Raw genomic sequence first — 17,590 nt, forward strand, 5'->3', positions numbered from 1 at the left:
TACTAAGATTTCTTCTAGACAGAAAAGGATTTCTGTTTTCCAAGTGCTTTTGAACTGAGGAATGTTTCTTGAATATTCCACTTGTGACTTTTCCCATATTAAAACAAAGGAACAGAGTAAACCATGATTAGCACTCATTCTAGTCTCTGCAGGAAAGTCAGGAATAAAAGCTCAATTCTGAACACATTTTGCAAAGGGAGAGGACCATGAAAAACTGGGAAGAAACCACCAGCTCCTTTCATAAACTGATCAAACATCTGATCAAGTGGTGCTAATACAAGGTCATGGTGAGAGCCTTAGAGATTTAATTCTCTAAATCCTTGGAGAACTGTTCTAAACTTGCCAAAAGTCACCTCTGGACTCGGGGACAGCTCCATGGTGTTTGAAATGCCATGCTGGAGGCAGGAGCCGAAGGCACAGACTGTGAGCTGCAGGAGCAGCTGGAACTGGCTGCACTCCAGCAGGTTCTGCACTGCTGCAGAGAAGGGAGATCCAACAGGCAGCAGGAAGTTGTGTCCTGGAAAATATTTCAAAAACGACCCCAGAAAGTAATTATGAACCACATTGTGCTGGGAGTTAATATCAGAGCAGTTTCTCTTTTTCTTCATTAGAGTTATGACTCAGGGTTTGCCTTAGTTCCCTTTAAAACCTAAAATTCTCAGGGCTTTTAATTTAATACAGATTCCCATTTTAGTCCAAAATCCATGAATTTTTCACCAGAAGTCGTCTTCTTGGACAGGCCTTGATGATCTTCACTCACAGTGGTAGAACTGTCCTGAAGCACAGGTTTGGAGATGCCCAAAAATCCCAGGGTGGGAATTAGCACCCAAACTGGTGATTTCTGTGCTCAACCAAACCACCCCCTAAAATATGGCCTTAATGGGAACATTTAGGCACCTGTAGAACCCCCTATGAGTCAGTCATGCCTGTGGAGGGTGAAGTTAACCCTCATGTTTTGCAGGGGTCTCTTTAGACTTTCATTGTGGTGGATCTGCCCTCATGCCCCTGGAACTGGGTGATTTTTAAGGTCCTTTCCCAGCCAAGCAAGGTGTGATACCTTCCATGAACGTTCTGTGTGCCAGGCTTTGAGACTCCAGGGGGTACAGCTTGTCCTCTGAAAGACAGAAAATGCTCATCAACAGCATGCCAGGAACCCAGCAGCAGCAGCAAGTCTGGGAGAATCCTAAAATACCACAGGACAGGACATAAAATGGAGACATGTGAACCCCAAGAGCCATTGATGCTACTTTTAACTGTGCCTGCTCAGAATTTATTTTTTAGGAGGGAATATCTTTCAGACTCACAAAGGAATCCAACAGTTTTCAGTAACTACTTTGTGTGTGAATCCCTTGCATGGGACAGTCAACATGAAACTCTTCATCTGTGGAAACAGGAACCAAACCCAAAGTCATCTTGCCATTCTACACCCCCTGATGGGTGTTTCTACCATGAGTTTGTCTAACTGAGGTGATAATTTCCACACATGAAGGGAATTATTTCTATTTCTAGATAAAAATCAGTGAGAAACACAGATTTTCCATTGTGTCAATGTTGAGGAGAAGAAGCTTACCAGAGATAGGCAGAAGAGCAGAAATGAGCTCATATGCAACTGGAAGGGATGTCTGAGGATCCAGGACTATCCCATCTTCTTTAAAGAAATCATCATAAGTCCACTCTTTGTAAGGGTCTTTATCTCCTCCAGAAGATGTTGTCTAAGTAGGAGCATTGTCAAAAGCACACACAGTAAAGGGCAGAGTTAATGAGTCCACTAACAGGTTTCTGCTTTGGAAAACAGGAATAGAACATGATGTTCTATTTGAAAGTAGTAATTCTGTTAAATGGCCAGTGGCAAAAAATCCATTTCCTACCTAGAGTGGCCACATTTGTCTTTCCCATTGCAGCTGTTTAGTTGTAAAGCCAAAATGTACTCTTATTCAATTTAATGGAGGCTTTCATAAACATTCCTGGCCAAATACCATAAGCAAACATTCTGCAAATGGGCCATTTTCTAGAAAAATAATATTTTGTGGATAAACAAGCCCAGCCACTCTGCTCTACTCCACTCCAGCTGTAAGAGCCCATTCATTTCAAGTAGCCCAAAGCACTGCTTGACCTAAACAGAAAACAAAGCTGCAATTCAAGAACTTGATCATCTTAAAGTTTTACAGAACTCTTGGGAAAGCTTTCACATAGTGTGGCAGGGGGGGTTTGGTTTTTAAATGGATGTATTTTCATGCCAGCTCTCTGCCAGTCCTGGCAGAAGCTGTTTGATAAAATCCCTATTTTCAGCAGGATTTATTGGACTGAAATGTAAGTGGAGAATGCTACTTGTGCTTGTCTCACAGCTGGAATGCTTTTAGGACTCAAATCACTTTATTCCTTAAGCTGAAGAACACACAAATTCTAGGAAATTCTAGTTTATTTTTACTTTTGGATTTTTTTTTTGTTGTTGTTATTGGCTTTTTGATTTAGGAGTGCTGGAGAAATGAGAGGGAAAAGAATACATGCAGTGAACAGCACAGAAAATACCTCTGCAGTAAATTCATAGCTGTCCATTTGGCATTGTCCATGAATTTCCTTGGCAAGTGAAGTGTATTTACACAGTTCCAGACAATCCAGCACTAAATCTGTGAAAATATTGAGATCATTAGCAGGAATGGAAGGTTCACCTGTCCAATTAAAAGGAAACAATATTGCAGCACCTATTTTCACAGATGCAGGTCTAGAAATTCACTTGGTTTTCAGGTTTGTTGAACTCTGCTTGGAAAGTTGGACTCCTAACATGAGCTAAAAATGGGAACAGGAATTACCTGGACTGCAGAGCGTGGCTGCTTGGCCAGCCAGCTCATGGAGCAGCGCTGGGAGGTCCATCCCAGCAGGAGTGATCATTGGAACATCAGCTCCCAGCATGTGGCAGAGCCTTTGGCACACTGCAAACAGCAGCTTCCCTGTCTTTTCATTCCAGCTGTTTTCATAGAACTCCCTATATTAAGAAAGAAAAGGGTGTTTAAAAGGAAAAGCCAGTAATTCTTAGGGTTTTTACTTAATTCTGTTCCAATTATTTAACTAAAACAGAAAACCCTTTCCTTTGCCCTTCAAAAAGGGGCAGAAACAGTTCAGAGAAGCCCATTGAAAGTGATGATCTCGAGAAGCTCTGCAGTTTTACCTGCATATATTGACAGCCACTTCCACTTTGCCATCATCCAGGGCTCTCAAGGCCAGTTTTTCTCCCAGTTCATGCTCTGAGACTTGCAGGAGCAAAGCCAGTCTGTACAGCCTGGATGCAGTGGGAGGGGTTTGGGGCTTGCCACCCTCTGAATTACAATTCACTGCTTGCACATTTCTAGACTTGGATGCAGATCTGGCACGTTCGTAAGAGCTTATGTGACCCTCAAGAAGTGCAGATATCAGTGAGGGGTTCCTGTATTCCTCATCTGAGAGAAAGATACCAAAATACTCCTGTAACAACAAAAAAACCCATGTATTTGTATCCATATAACTTCTTTTAAATTGCTTTTTTTGCCTACTGTCCTGAAATCTTCATAAATTCTTACAGCACTCTAGCGTGAGCTCTTTGAAGTGTTAGTAATTGAGGCTTCAGTGACAGTATCTAATTTTTGGTTTAAATAGACACCTGAGTTCTAATTGGGAACTTCCCCAGATTAGGGTAAATTGCTAGATTAGGCTTAGAATCAATTTGAAGTCAGTAATAAAAACAACCTTTGCATGCACGTTGTAAATACAATTAACTTTCAATATGATCCATGTGATAAGAACAATTGGAGTAACCACAGTAAATCAAAAAGGATTTAAAACAATAAAAATACCCACCTGCAGGGCAGCAAGTGTTTCAAACAACTTTAAGTTTTCTTCACATTCGTATTTCTTCACAGGATTGTCTGTTGGAGGATAAAAACAATTAGATTTTGATTCCATTTACACAGGGAAGATGTTGAAGTTGTACCTTTACCTTTTTGAATGCTGCACCAGAATTTGAGGACTTCCACCAGTGTCTTAGTCACAAGCATTTGTGTTTTTTGCTGCAGGAAAGGAAGAGTTTGGTTTTTTTGGTTAAAATGTTGCCAGAACAGACTTGTCTTCAGCTCTTAAAGCACAATGCAAAGTTCCACAAACTTCTTAAGGAGCAGTTACCAAGTCTAAGGCACAACCAGTTGAAAAGCAAAGTTATTTTACATATTAATCTTTATAGAACAGTAAATATTTTATAGGTGTAATATGTGTTAACTCCACAGTCTGTCAGCTCTCACAGGAAATATCCACACCTCTCCCTTTCCAGAATAACTTGTGTGCACACTTTGTGGTGGGAAAGGCCTTGGTACCTCCTCAGGATCATCTGCCTTGCTCTGTAACACCAGTCTTCCCCACAGAGTCAATCTCTCTGCAACTTCCTCAGCCTTGGCAAGAGGCAGAGATTTTAACAAAGTCAGAGACTCCCCTTCCTGAAGGGAGAAAAAGAAACAAACAAAATTAGAGCAGAAATATTGAAAAGGAAAGGGCATTTGCATTTGGAAAAGCTGAGTTATGTGTACATTCTTGTTCTGCTGCAATGGCTGCAGAATGGCCATGAGGGTAAATAACAATACATGAAAATGTGTAGAGACTTCAATTCCAAACTCATCTGGTGTATTACACCCTATTCTGCCACAAAAGAAGAATAAAACTCTGACAAAGAACTCATTTTCAATGCTAAACATTGCTGCTAAGGCACTTAGGCAGCAAATTAACAATTTAAATTAAAAATACTTATACAAACTGCTTATAAGATTTCAGCAAACTCGTCCCTGCTTTGTCAAGAGGCCTCAGTGTCTGTAAATTCCAGGATCAACTGCCATGAAGTATTTCCCTACCCTTCCTTTGGCAATCAGGTCCATCATCCTCAGGAAATACACTTCCCCAGTGGGCAGCAGGTAGGCTTCCACAATTTTTAAGGCATCCTCCAGGCAAGTGGGGGTGTCTTGTTTGAGAATGTATCTGACAAGCCTCTGTAAGAAAACAGAAAAGGACTTTAGTTTGTGGATGTCCAGGATAACAAAGGAATTAATTTATACAAACTACTTTACCAATGGAATTGTTCAGTTTGTATCAAGTTACCTGGAAGCTTAAAACTTCTTTATCTAGAGAAAAGCTGACTGAAATGTAACTGGGAGAAAACAGGGTTGGAGACTGAATTAGCCTGGGAAATCTGAAAATTTGTCTGGTGATATTGAGGAATTTCTCCAGAAATATTCATGTCTTCTAATGAAGGGGAGATGTTAAAAAGCCCAACTCAAATGGTAAAAATAAATCACCAAGTGTTGTTCACTGCTGTTCACCTTTGGAGAAATCTGAACTCTTGGTAACTTACCATTATCATCTGCTTGTCCTTCAGAAGATTGGTATCCCTTATCCCATAGGCTCTCAAGAGCTTCTTCATCTCCATCAGTCTGTAACTTTCCTGCAGTAACTTCACTCTGGGAACAAATTCAATCCTCATGAATTCCTCTGCTACCCCCAGCTGTGGGATGTAACCATCACCCCACACCACACACACAGCCAAGAGGATGCTGCTTACTTGGCATGATTCATTTCCAGGTGCTGTCTGACCAGCTGCTCCACTGCTGCACTCCATGGCACCACAGCTCCATGCATTATCTGCAGCACTGCATCAAATTTCAGCTGCAAAAAGGACACAAACAGCTCACTTGGCAAAATAAATTTCAAACTAGTCCCTTGAAGTATTGTTCATGTGTGACTGATCCCTTTAGGCAAGTATTTTATTTCCTTGCCCAATCTCACTTGCATAAAAAGGGCTTCATATGATTGTCAAGTTCAATTAGAAAATGATTGCAGTCATTCATGACTCTGTGGTTCCATATATATTAAAATTGGTGTGTTTTCCATGTGATGACATCACAGCTACACTTATATCCTCAAAAAATACCACAGGGGAGATGGCTATAATAGAGTAAGAAGATAAGATCATAACATACTATCTTCTCTTCATGGTACTCAGTAAAAATGTACTCAGAGCATTATAGAAAAATCATCTTTTGCTCTGAACTGATGTGCTGGGGTCCCTTGGTGCCCTTCATGGAACATACTCACCTCAGTGTCAGAGATGCAGCCAATGACAGCCACTGCCTTGGCCTCCCAGGCGGTTTCAAAGACAGAAATGGATCGTGTCCGACAGCGCTCCAGCAGCTCCTGGGTTTAATAAAGGTGATCAGAACACTTGAAATCAGAAAAGACAGGAGTGTCTCATAATATGAACCAAAGTGTGAAGGTTTCTGGGCATTAAGGGATTGTTTCATAACTGCAATGGTAACTATCATTAAGTTCGTTGACAGGAATAGGATTAATCTAAAAGCTGGGCCTAAAATTCAGTTGTAAATTCAAGCATTCATCAGACTTGGCTTCTGCTTCCTGATGTTGAAATAGCTTTCTTCAAAAGGAAGAAAATATGGATACCTTGACATACTGTAGAAGCAGCTCATCTTTCTGCAGGTTGTGTTCACACAGGTAGGGCTTTATAAACTTCTCCAAAATTGATGGGAGCAGCTCTGGTGCCAAAATTTTATCAAGCATGCGAAACACAATAGTGGCTGCATTTTCCTGGGCAGCAAGTGGGAAAAGGCCATGTTAGAACATCCCTCCTGTCAGTGCAAGGCCATTTTCATCTCTGATACATGACCCAACATCCAGAGATCACTGAAATCAACTGAAAGATTTCCCTCTTTAGAGTCTTTAGATTTAGAATCTTTAAAGAATCCCTCTCTAGCTCAAATCAACCCTTTCATCTACAAAGCTTTTCTTGTTCAGTTGTACTTTCAATTTCTCTGTAGCCAATCCTTGTTCCACAGTAGATGATCTGTAATAATCTGCAACCCACAGAGTTTGAGCCACAGCTTCTCAGTGTCTTAGGTTATATTTATAACCTGAATTGAAGGAAAATTTGTAACACAACTTCTCAAATAGTCCCAGCAGCTTATGGATGGAAATTGAACCCACATCCATCAGGATTTCTCTTTTGTCTGATTTTAAAGTACATGCTATAAGATTCTCCTTTTCAGAACAACCTGAAAAGCACTTTTTCAAGTGTCTGCAGTGTTACCTTTTCAAAATCACAGAATGCCAGCCTGCAGTTGTATTTTCTGTACAGATTTCTCAATTCTTGTAAATCATTTACCAGCTTCTTTAACCTCTGTATCTCCTCACAGTCACCACACCTCTGAAACAGTGTTGAGAAGTGAAATGTTAGGAGACAAGGCCATTGAGAGGCTGTCATCTACTTCTTTTAAAATCATTAAACACAAGAAAATTGGAATTCTTTCCTTTCATGGAATGGAAATGAAATCTTCACCAAAGCCACCAGTGGTGTAATTATCCTCCACTCCAGCTCTAGCACACAGCAACTGTTTGAGGTTTCTTAGTAGCCAATTCTTGTCTTTGTTACATTTCTTACCAAAGGAGTCCACTTGCCAAAAGTTGTCACTCCCAGTTCACCTTGATTTCTACTTGTAAAAAAAATCTCTGCCACTTGGAGTCCATTTTCAGGCCAGTTTGCCTGTCCAAAAGAATTGATGTTAGCAAACCATGTGATACATCTAGAAATACAGGATAGGCCAAGTTTCTGCAGTGTGATTTACCTTGTCAGTTAGTTCAAGGTTTCGAGCAGCTTGCTCCAGCCATTTTGCCAATATTTTCTGGAAAAAAAAATACAGTAATAAGTAGCATTATGCTATCTATCAAAGGAAAATTTGCCATTAGAAGCTTCTTTCTAAAGAAATAATTTCAAATATAAATGCTAGGGAAAAGAATCTATTTGAAAGACAGAGGAAGAAGTTCCTGACATTCAGAAGTCTGGAGGTTTGACAGTAAAATTATCTTAGTGTGAGAAAATGACAATTGACAGTTCTTAAATCAGTCTCACCTGTCCATCTGGCACAACCCTTCTTGAGAAAGGGATCACAAAATTTTTAAGCCACACACAAAGTTCCTTCAAAGGAGCAGGGAAATGGATGGCATTGAGCAAATCCTTCAGCATTTTCTCATCAAAGCTGCTTTCAAAATCAGCCTAAAAATATTAGACCAGAACAATTACAAACCCATGGAGTAAATGTTCATCTGGTAGTCTGTAAAGCTGTTTTACTCATAGGAAGAGCCAGTAAATTTCACAAAGAGAAAATCTCAGTAGCCATAGACAGAAATTAAATTAAGCTCTGTTCAGTAAAACTAGAGTTTGGTCTTCTTAAAAAAAGATCTAATTGAAGGAATTTCTTTACAAATAACTCTGTTCTATTACTGGCACACTCATTCTATAGTTCTGTCTTAGTGAGAAAACAACAGACATGGAACTCAAAGTCCTGCACTAAAAAATAAAATAACAGCACACAAACACACAATCTTAAATGTGGCATTCAGAGTAAGGAGTCTGTGTGATTATTTTTAAAGGATTTTAAGGCAGGCAGCAAACATCCACTGAATTCTGAGAGCTGTGCTTGCAAAAAAGTGAGTGGAAGATTACAAGCAGAATAAATCAAATTGCCATGACTCAGAAATATGAATTCTGACGCCAGAAATACCAGTTTATTCCTAAATCAATAAAAAGCTCAGCCTCCTAAGCATCCAGGTGAACAGGCAATCATTGTGATAAGTGATGAGATGCTGCCATGCACCTTTGCTTCTCTGAGGAGCTGTTTTGTAACAGCTCCTGTGAAATTAGGCTGGAAAATTGGAGAGATTTAACCCCTCCATGAATGGCAGAGATTCTGGGCCACCTCCTCACCTGATGCCTAAGCCAGAGGTACTGTGCACAAGGCAAATTTCCTTCTTCCAGCTGAAAAACAATAATCTTGAACATGTCCTCGTTATTCAGGAATTCTGTCCAAGCAATGCCGCTAAAAGTGAGGGGGAAGAGAAGCTTTGTTAAATGTTATTAACAAAGAAACTGGGGATAACTTCCAAACCTCTCTGCCTAGTGCTGGATGTTGTAAGAAACAACAGGAGTAGTACTTGGGGTTTGTTATAAAACCACAATCCCTCCTACACCCATTGAACAAAAAAATCCCAACTGTTTAAGTGGATGTGCAACAGATAATTTATGTTTTCAACGTATAGGATGACTCAAGCTCTGCATTCTCCCATCTCCACAGCACAGGATGGGAAACTTAAGGGCTTGAAGTTCAGTGAATTCATATTAAAAAACAAAAAAATAATCTTAATTTCAGTGGTACAGGCTTAACAATCACAATTAAATTTACTATAAATCTCAAACACAAACCAACCTGAATTTCTCTAGTCCAAAAGCTTCACAGAATGTTGTAAGCCTTGCCTGAGCTCTCAACACCTGAATGCAGATGAGATTTAAGGTTAATATCTGGCTGAAGATGTTGTTCTATTACATGTTTAGAGCCCTGATTCTCCTGGAAGGAAGATGAGGCCAGTTTACAACAGGACTGAACAAAAACCAAAATGAAACTCCAAAAAGTACTTTAGGAAAGGTTCTGCCTTCAATTTATGGAGCATCTGAAACTGAATCTTTCTATGACTGAAGGAATGGCTTATTTCTGGATCTGTCATTACTGTGGTTCTCTTTCATACTATAAAATTTAATTTTGCTTAGATGTTTTAAAATTCAACAGTTTACAGTTCTAATTTGAAATTCCAGTTTGTAAAACTCTACATTACAATTGTTTATATGAGACTGTAGATCCAAAAAATTTGTCCTCACCTCAGCTATGGATACTGGAGCCCCATCAGATGGTGGAGCATTGGTTCTGTTATCTTTCTTCAAAATCTGAAAAAAAGGACATGAAAGGGTTTGGCTGACAACTCCAAATGTGCCAGACAGGACTGTGAGTGCAGTAAAAACATGAGCAAGAAGTCAGGACCCTGTAAATTGAGATTTTACAATGTTAGATTGGATCTAACCTGGCCCAGTCTAACCTGCCTGGGTTTCTGCATGGATGGAGGATCAGACAGATCCTGTGTATCCCTCTGCTTCTGTTTGATAAGACTAAAATAAAACCAAAAACTGTGACCTACTTTGAGCTTTAGTTTGAAAATTAATATTTTAAAGGTACTTAAAAAAACTGCTACTCAAAACTAAACCCTGCTTTGTGATAGAAAAATAAAACTGTGAGCTCTTTCTTGCCCTTGAGCAACACCAAGAATGAGATTGGAACAGGAGTTGCTGCTTCTTCGTGTCTGGTTACAAAGGATTTTTGTTTGGTTACAGAGGATTTACAATGCCTTTACTTTTGCCTTTTGGAATGACTGCAACTGCTCTGTGCCCTTCTCAAGTTGTACAGAAGGGTGGAATAGCAGTTGAAGAGTAGAAGAAACAGAAATAAATAAAACCCTTACTCTGACTTTAGCATAATTCAGCATTTCTCGAGTGGTTTCATGCAGCGGCCAGGGAGCATGGATGCAGTAATTCACAACAAACTGGCTGTCCTGTGGGCATAAGGAAACAACTGACATTAATCCCAAGATCCTTTGAGTTGTTTTAGTAGGGAGAGAGGGTAGAAATACAAACAAACCTGAATTTTTTGCAAATTTTCCTTGGCTTCATTGCCAAGATCCAGCAAGGCTTCCTGGCCATAACTCCCAAGAGAAGCTGAGGCCAGTTTCTCTAAAATAGTGTTTGCCTTTACTTTGTAGACAAGCTGTTGAAAAAAATAATACAAATATGGTGAGTTGTTTTATAAGATTCCACTGCCTTGGTAATATCTGTAATATTTTTAATACTTTCTGTTGGACTATAGGGCAAGGACCTTCTCATAATTTCAGTTATGCTCATTAATCTCTAATGTGTTTCTCATGAATGAAAAACTCACCTCAACATCCAGTCCAAACTGAAGAGCAAAACTCTCTGCTTCAGTGAATTTGTGTTTGTGCAGTAAACGACTTAGTCTGGGGAGGAAATAAAATAAATCACTTCAATGTAAGTCCAGATTAAAAAAAAATAATAATGCAATGTTTTTTCACAGAAACCAGTACCTATTTTCTGGCAAGGCTTCAGTTAAACTTCTCATCACTACTATAGAAACTGGGTCTTCAGAGGGCCTGAGGATGAGAGGGAATTCTGTGAATTTATCAACTCTATGTGGAAGTAAGCTGCCATTTTTCTATAATAATGAGATAGTTACAAACAAAATATGATCTTACATCTGATGCTTTTCATGAATTCCTTCCAAGAAGTGTATTGTATCCTGTAGTGAGCAATGACAGAAACCATCAGGTGAAATGAATTGAATTCCAAATAAATTCAGAGCATTTTTCTATGCTAAGAGAACTTTAAAAACTTCCCTCAGTTTTTAGCAGCACTTAAATAGTGCAAGAGACCTCAGACTAAATTGAAATTGTTCACTTTGCTTCATAATAGGATATTTTTCTCTATCCTTTGGGGACATCACTTAATCTTTCTTTGTGTGGCTCCTGCATAGTTTCTAGCAGAAATTGGTTCTAACCTAACAAGAATAACTCACTGCCCTCTTTAATATTTACACATATTAAGACAACTGCATTTCTTCAAAGAACAACAAAAAAATCATCAAAACCTACAGTGCAGATCCCACTTTGAACAAGGGAAGAAACAGGAGACACTTGCAGAGAGTAGAGCTGTTGCATAGTGGGCAATGCAAAAACCATGAGGCTTCTCATCTATTAAAAAACAAAAGGGAGAAAACAAACCAAGAAGTCAGAATTGGTTTTTTTTCTGGTGAGAGAGTGATATTTGCAGAAGCATTTCTGAATCCTTATGGAATTAGAAGGCAGTACTTGTAGGACTTTTTATGGAATGCAGATCTCCAGTCTGAGGAAGTTTAATGAAGCTTCAGATGTTGCCTTTCTCCCTCTCTCTCTCTAGGCCTATTATGTATAGGTTTAATCAGGTTTAATCTGATTTTTACAATTGCACAATGTCCATCCTGGTATGTGATTTCAGTTGAGTGCACTGACTGTGGCAGCAGAGATATTGTTCTGAAGCAATCTGGGAAGGGCTGGAAGACAATGATGCATTTTGCTGCTCTTCCTTATCTGCCTGCCTCAAAGAACCAAACAAATAAACCCCAAACCATCCAGAAAAACCCCAGCCAGGGCCAGCTTGGCCTGGACACCCCCACAAGAATCCCAACAGCCCCCATTTGCCACACCCTGAGATGTAAATGGCCACATTTCAGGTTGGATTTCAGCTCCTCAGAATTCTCTGTGCCCCAAATATTTTGCCACCTCCATCCCTCTCTCCCTTTTTTTTTCCTATGAGCAATTGCATCCCAATTAAGGAGCAGAACACAGAACAGGAGATTTTACCTGTTTGGCATCTGGCACTGTCATCACAATCAGTTTCACATTGGCAAGCCCTTGCCTAATGAATGAGAAAGAGAGAAAAGAAAGCAAAATTTGCTGTAGGAATCTGAGGTTAAAACTGTGAAATATTTTTGTTTCTTTGTTTTAGGAAATTTTGCATTCCACGACAACAAATCCCTTTATATTTTAATATATAGCTGAATAGTTTCTAGCACTTTCTCACACTTTAAAACAGCAGTTACACTTTGTCACACATTCTGTTTAATCTTAGTTTTTAAGAAAAGGAATTTCTAACAAGGACATGATGTTTTGCAGCAGCATCTGGGCCAAAACAATGAGATATTTCATAGAAATCACAGCCCCAGACAACATTTCACTTCTCAGGGTGGGTGCTGTAGTAACTCTCCACTTACCATGTGACTTGAGAGGAATCTGACTCAGTAGTGAGAAGAAATTCTTCAATATGTATTAAAGGCCAATCCCAAATTAGAGTGAGGGAATAAATATCCCACGTGCTTAAGATGTTCTAGATTTAAAAAAATCAGAGATGAGTTTATATTTTCCTCATAGAAGACAGTTTTTGAGTAAATACTACATTTCTTGGCCTAAATAATGAACAGGAGTAGAATGAAAAAAAAAATACAGGAAGATCAAGATGCTCTTGATATAAGTAAATACAAATTTAAATAGAAATTTAAATAGAAATTATTTATAATTTCTGTATTTATATACAGAAATTAAATTTCTTTAAATTTATGTATATATATAATTTCTGTATTTATATACAGAAATTAAATTTCTGTAAACCTTCATTTTACAGAAATTTCACTCTAAACCTTAAAAAAATATGTTTATAAGCTGGTTCAAGAGCATTGTACAGTGAAGATTAAAGGAAATCATTACCCATACCTCTGTATCCAAAACAAACAGCTGATTGTCAAGGACTTGAAGTTTTGCAGCACCTAAAAATATGAATACTCACATAAATTCATAATTTTTCTTGAGGTATGTATCAGAAGCAAAACCACATTCAAATACACAACCAAGTATTGGAAACCTCATGGTTTAACCTCATGGAATTCCTAGGACTGTGCAAAGTTGAGCTTAATGTGAATTGTGATTTATGTAACTAAGTTAAACTGCAATTTTGAAGCCCACATTTTGGCTGTACCTTTACAAAAATGTTCTGTTTGGCACATGTGAATTTATTAAAACCAATGAAACGAATTGAATAGATGAAAATGAAATTTAATGAAATTAATTTATTAAAAACAATGAAATAACAAAAAAAGAGTACAGTCTGCAATTAAATATGAAATCTACACTTGTCTATAAAAAGATAAAACCTCCTTTACCTTGGATCAGACTTGAATCAGCAAAACTTTGAGCAGCCACCAGGGCATTGGTGGGGTCCACTTCCCATTTGGAGAGCACATAATCCCCTTTACCCTGAGAGGAGAGGCAAAGGAAAATGGGGTTAGACAGGAGATGTTGACCACTGACTCCTTCTACCATTGATTTGTAACTTGGAAAGCTGCAAAACTCAATTTAACTTTAGTCCTCTACTGAAGTTCAGAAAAAACCATTGATTTCTTTATTTTTAATTTATCATTTTTCCCTTCTCCTTTCAAGGCCAGCCTTTGTTGCAGTGATTGTTACACTCAGCAGTTTCTGGCTCTTTGAAAAACAGTATTTCCAAATATCCACGTTTTTTTCTCACAGAACATAAAAGCTGAATGAAATTACTCTGGGCCTACTGAGGAGAATCCCACTGAATTCAACAGCCTTCAAAAAATCAACTCGGAGAACTTATTTGCAAGTTTGCAAATGACATTCAAAGCAAGTCTATATTTTAATTTCTTTATTAGTTGCTGTATTTAATTCATGCTTAAAAGCTTTGTTGAATTAGACCTTGTTATTTTAGCAGGCCTTGTTGAATGAGAAGCTGATTGGAAGATTCTTGCCAGCCTTGGTTTTGTCTGTGAGCCCAAGGATAAAATCTGTAAACAATCCAGCCTGTACAGACCAGGAACTGGTGATTTCTAAGCTCAGAAACTCAGGGTGAAAATATTTTCCCCTCATCCATCACAACAAAGTCATTTTGGAAATGACAGCAGTTATTTCCTTATGAGAAAAACTATGGACAGGCTGCACAAGTGACAACCTTAAAATTGACAGTGAAGGAAATGAAAAGCAAAACAGTGCAAAAAAGCTGAAGAGCTGCTTGAAAAAGAGACACAAATGTCTGGAGACAAAGTTTGTTGCAGATCCAAAAATGCCATCAGTGATCACATGGAAATTGTTCATGTTCTTAGTGCTTACCCCAATGATGAGATGGATTTTGTTCACTGAGCTGCTGATGACAAAATCCTGACAGCCCAGGCTGTGATGCTCTCCCGTGGCAATGAAAGTTGTCTTTATCTGTCCTTGTAACTTGTGGGTGGGAGAGCAGGGATGGCCACAAATGGGGAAGAAAAAGAGTTGGTTATAGAAGCAGTGGATAAAAATCTCTGCTCATTTCTAAATGTACAGAAAAAGTAACAATCACAGCTATGAGGGGGAATGATGGACTGGTAAACTGTCAGTGCAATGCACAGAGCAAAGTTTGGTGACAAACCCTGTATTTTTAATAATTTGGCCAGTTTTGCAGGTGTTTCTTACTTGCTTTGCTGTAGTCATATCCATCTTCTCAATTGCTAAATATTAAAAAAAAATAAAAGCAGTGTTAAATAAGTTTTTCAAAATTTTAAAAAGGCAAAAAAGGAAGTTTTTGAATACAGGTCTCCCTGTTCCAATGAAAAATCCCAAGGGGTCTGTAGCTCATCCTACCTTCCTGTGTTTTTCCAAGAGGGACACACATAATGCAGAAGCATCCATTGCTTGTGAGGATGAACATGTGATAAACACCTAAAAAACCCAACAGAAATATTTCAAACTGAAGTATTCAAGAGCAAGTAAAGAGAAGACTTGCTTGTAAACAGGGCAGTGAAATAACTGACCCCAAAAAATCATCTGACCAATAGATGAAACTATTTTAAACGACAATTTTGTCATTTCTAACTAGGAGCAGAATAATATATATATGATATAATATCTTCTATTGTGACAGAACAGGGCTGGGAGCTCATAGGACAGAACCACTGAACTCTGATTGAAGAGAGAAGGAATTCTTCCTTTTTTAAGCCTTTTCCTATGTTTAGCACAGTCTCAAAAGAAAAAGGTATTGAGTTCTGAGTATTTGTTTCCTATGGCTTTTGTAAAATAATTAATGAGATAAAGAATCTTCTACAACTTTGCTTTGCATTGTGCACATAAAATTAACTTTTCTTTATGCTTTTCTGTATTATTTATTTTGTAATCTCTTTCCGTGAGAGCAATTAAAGGAGAACAAAATCACAAAAATTCAGACAAAGGGAAGAAAAAAAATCATTCAGTTCTTACCTGCATCTGCATTATCTTTAACAAAAAAGAGATTTAAGTAGGTTTTTTCACTTGTAGATTGTTCAACCAAAATCTAAAATAGAAACAGCATAAAGACTATTATTCTGTATTTCACAAAAAAAAAAAAGAAATGTTGATCATCAGTTCAAACTTTAAACTTTTTTTAATGAAGGTTCTTGTTTATGCATGCCATTCCTAAATAGATTTTCCTTATTCATTACTCATGGGAACAGAAGTGCCTGTTTCACCTGTTTAGTTACAACATGTGGTCAAAAAGGCCAAGGATGTTTGTGCTTTGGTATTTTGGAAAAATTATTTAAAAAACCTCCAGAAAGTCTGAGAACAAAATGTTCTGAGCAAAATTAAATAGAAAGGTTACTGTACCTTTGTTAGCAAGGTTTGTTTGGATGGGATGTGGATAAGATGTAAACTGCCACTTCTCTCACCAACCACAAGGAATTGTTTGTCTTGACACATACCCACCACATCCACGTTAGTGTCTGAAAAGATTCATGGCAAAATGTCAGATGTTAAGATTTGGGTTTTATGAATAAATATTAACACAAGAACTGGACAACACTGTGTCCCAGATTTCTTCAAAAGAAGTTATTCTGACTAAATGAAATGTGGGAAGTGGCCTACAGGGAGTGGTTTCAGTATCCATTATTTCCACTTCAGTGAGAACTTAGAAAGGATTCTAGTGAAATTGTACTGAAATAATTGTTTTCAGAAGCCAAAATCACTTTTTATTATTTAGGTACTTGTTATAATGCTTCCCTTTACAGGCTAGTCAGACACTTGCTGCGTTTTGCAGTCCAAACCAAGGTATTTTAAAAGCCAGTTTTCACTTGCCAAGTGGAATTCCAAAGGGAAGAACTCACCAAACTGGATGTGCATGAGAAGAGACAGCCCAGTGCTGTCCAGAAGTGCCACAGATCTGTCCACAGCAACAATGCTGCCATCCCTGGAGCTGCATGCATGGAGCTGGGGGTTCACAGAGACCTGGCAAGGGAAAGGTTGTTTCACACAGGAACACTCCAGAAAACACAACAAAAGAGCCCAGGCAGTTATTAAACAAAAAAGACAAATTAATTAAAGACAAAAGCACGGCTTTGACGGGCTGTACCTTCTCTGAGGATGTGATTTGCAGCAGGGTATCCACCTGGTACAAGGCAGTGCCACACTCCTGGCCCAGCCCCACCGGGAGCTGCCCGGTGTCCTCGTTCAGCAGGAGCTCGATCTCGTTCCACATCTTTGCCTGGGATAAACATTTCAGGAACACCTTGTAGAGCAGGCAGCTCTAAAATGTTACGTGGCTACAGGTAAGTTATTCGTTTTATTGCTGTATGGGGGCACTGTGTACAAGAAGCCTTGTGAGGATAAGGAGTTTATTTAAAGCCAAATGTGGATGCCGGCCTGGCTGAAGGCAGCTTGGGGAGAAGAGATTTCACCAACTAAATTCACTGCCAGTGCTCCCGACCATGTTGTGAGTGTCCCTGCTCACAGGGACACATTCCCTGCCCTCAGGGACCCTCATCCCCTCACTGGTGACAAACCCCTGCCCACAGGGACCCCAATCCCTCACTGCGACGGTGACATCGCTATTTCCAGAGGGACCCTTCACCGGTGACACTGCCGTGCCCTCGGGGAACCCCCGATCCCCTCACCGGTGACACTGCCGTGCCCCCGATCCCCTCACCGGTGACACTCCCGTGCCTCCCATCCCCTCACCAGTGACACTCCCGTGCCCTCAGGTACCCCGCTCCCCACACCGATGACACTCCCGTCCCTCGGATACCCCGATCCCCTCACCGGTGACACTCCCGTCCCCTCGGGGCTC

At 39.2% G+C, this 17,590-nt stretch overlaps 1 protein-coding gene across 1 annotated transcript in view; it reads right to left on the reverse strand.

Annotated features, from left to right (window-relative positions):
* Positions 1–17,002, reverse strand: part of KNTC1 (kinetochore associated 1) — a 31,240-nt gene extending 14,238 nt beyond the window's left edge. Inside the window, exons 1-40 of the mRNA XM_066562476.1 lie at positions 16,877–17,002; positions 16,632–16,752; positions 16,135–16,250; positions 15,751–15,823; positions 15,139–15,216; positions 14,971–15,005; positions 14,632–14,742; positions 13,665–13,758; positions 13,219–13,271; positions 12,723–12,835; positions 12,313–12,367; positions 11,566–11,664; positions 11,170–11,213; positions 11,002–11,067; positions 10,839–10,914; positions 10,542–10,667; positions 10,366–10,455; positions 9,731–9,796; positions 9,285–9,346; positions 8,786–8,897; positions 7,931–8,074; positions 7,647–7,703; positions 7,463–7,564; positions 7,112–7,228; positions 6,469–6,612; positions 6,106–6,204; positions 5,573–5,676; positions 5,366–5,471; positions 4,869–5,003; positions 4,341–4,460; positions 3,971–4,040; positions 3,832–3,899; positions 3,167–3,459; positions 2,811–2,983; positions 2,550–2,627; positions 1,977–1,990; positions 1,571–1,712; positions 1,058–1,114; positions 330–517; positions 216–232 (exon numbers count right to left, since the gene is read on the reverse strand). Coding sequence (XP_066418573.1) covers positions 216–232; positions 330–517; positions 1,058–1,114; positions 1,571–1,712; positions 1,977–1,990; positions 2,550–2,627; positions 2,811–2,983; positions 3,167–3,459; positions 3,832–3,899; positions 3,971–4,040; positions 4,341–4,460; positions 4,869–5,003; positions 5,366–5,471; positions 5,573–5,676; positions 6,106–6,204; positions 6,469–6,612; positions 7,112–7,228; positions 7,463–7,564; positions 7,647–7,703; positions 7,931–8,074; positions 8,786–8,897; positions 9,285–9,346; positions 9,731–9,796; positions 10,366–10,455; positions 10,542–10,667; positions 10,839–10,914; positions 11,002–11,067; positions 11,170–11,213; positions 11,566–11,664; positions 12,313–12,367; positions 12,723–12,835; positions 13,219–13,271; positions 13,665–13,758; positions 14,632–14,742; positions 14,971–15,005; positions 15,139–15,216; positions 15,751–15,823; positions 16,135–16,250; positions 16,632–16,752; positions 16,877–17,002 — 3,944 coding nt within the window. The remainder of the gene's footprint in view (positions 1–215; positions 233–329; positions 518–1,057; positions 1,115–1,570; positions 1,713–1,976; positions 1,991–2,549; positions 2,628–2,810; positions 2,984–3,166; positions 3,460–3,831; positions 3,900–3,970; positions 4,041–4,340; positions 4,461–4,868; positions 5,004–5,365; positions 5,472–5,572; positions 5,677–6,105; positions 6,205–6,468; positions 6,613–7,111; positions 7,229–7,462; positions 7,565–7,646; positions 7,704–7,930; positions 8,075–8,785; positions 8,898–9,284; positions 9,347–9,730; positions 9,797–10,365; positions 10,456–10,541; positions 10,668–10,838; positions 10,915–11,001; positions 11,068–11,169; positions 11,214–11,565; positions 11,665–12,312; positions 12,368–12,722; positions 12,836–13,218; positions 13,272–13,664; positions 13,759–14,631; positions 14,743–14,970; positions 15,006–15,138; positions 15,217–15,750; positions 15,824–16,134; positions 16,251–16,631; positions 16,753–16,876) is intronic.
* Between the last annotated feature and the right edge of the window lie 588 nt (positions 17,003–17,590).

Source organism: Molothrus aeneus, chromosome 18 (genome assembly GCF_037042795.1).
Source record: "Molothrus aeneus isolate 106 chromosome 18, BPBGC_Maene_1.0, whole genome shotgun sequence".
Lineage (NCBI taxonomy): Eukaryota > Metazoa > Chordata > Aves > Passeriformes > Icteridae > Molothrus > Molothrus aeneus.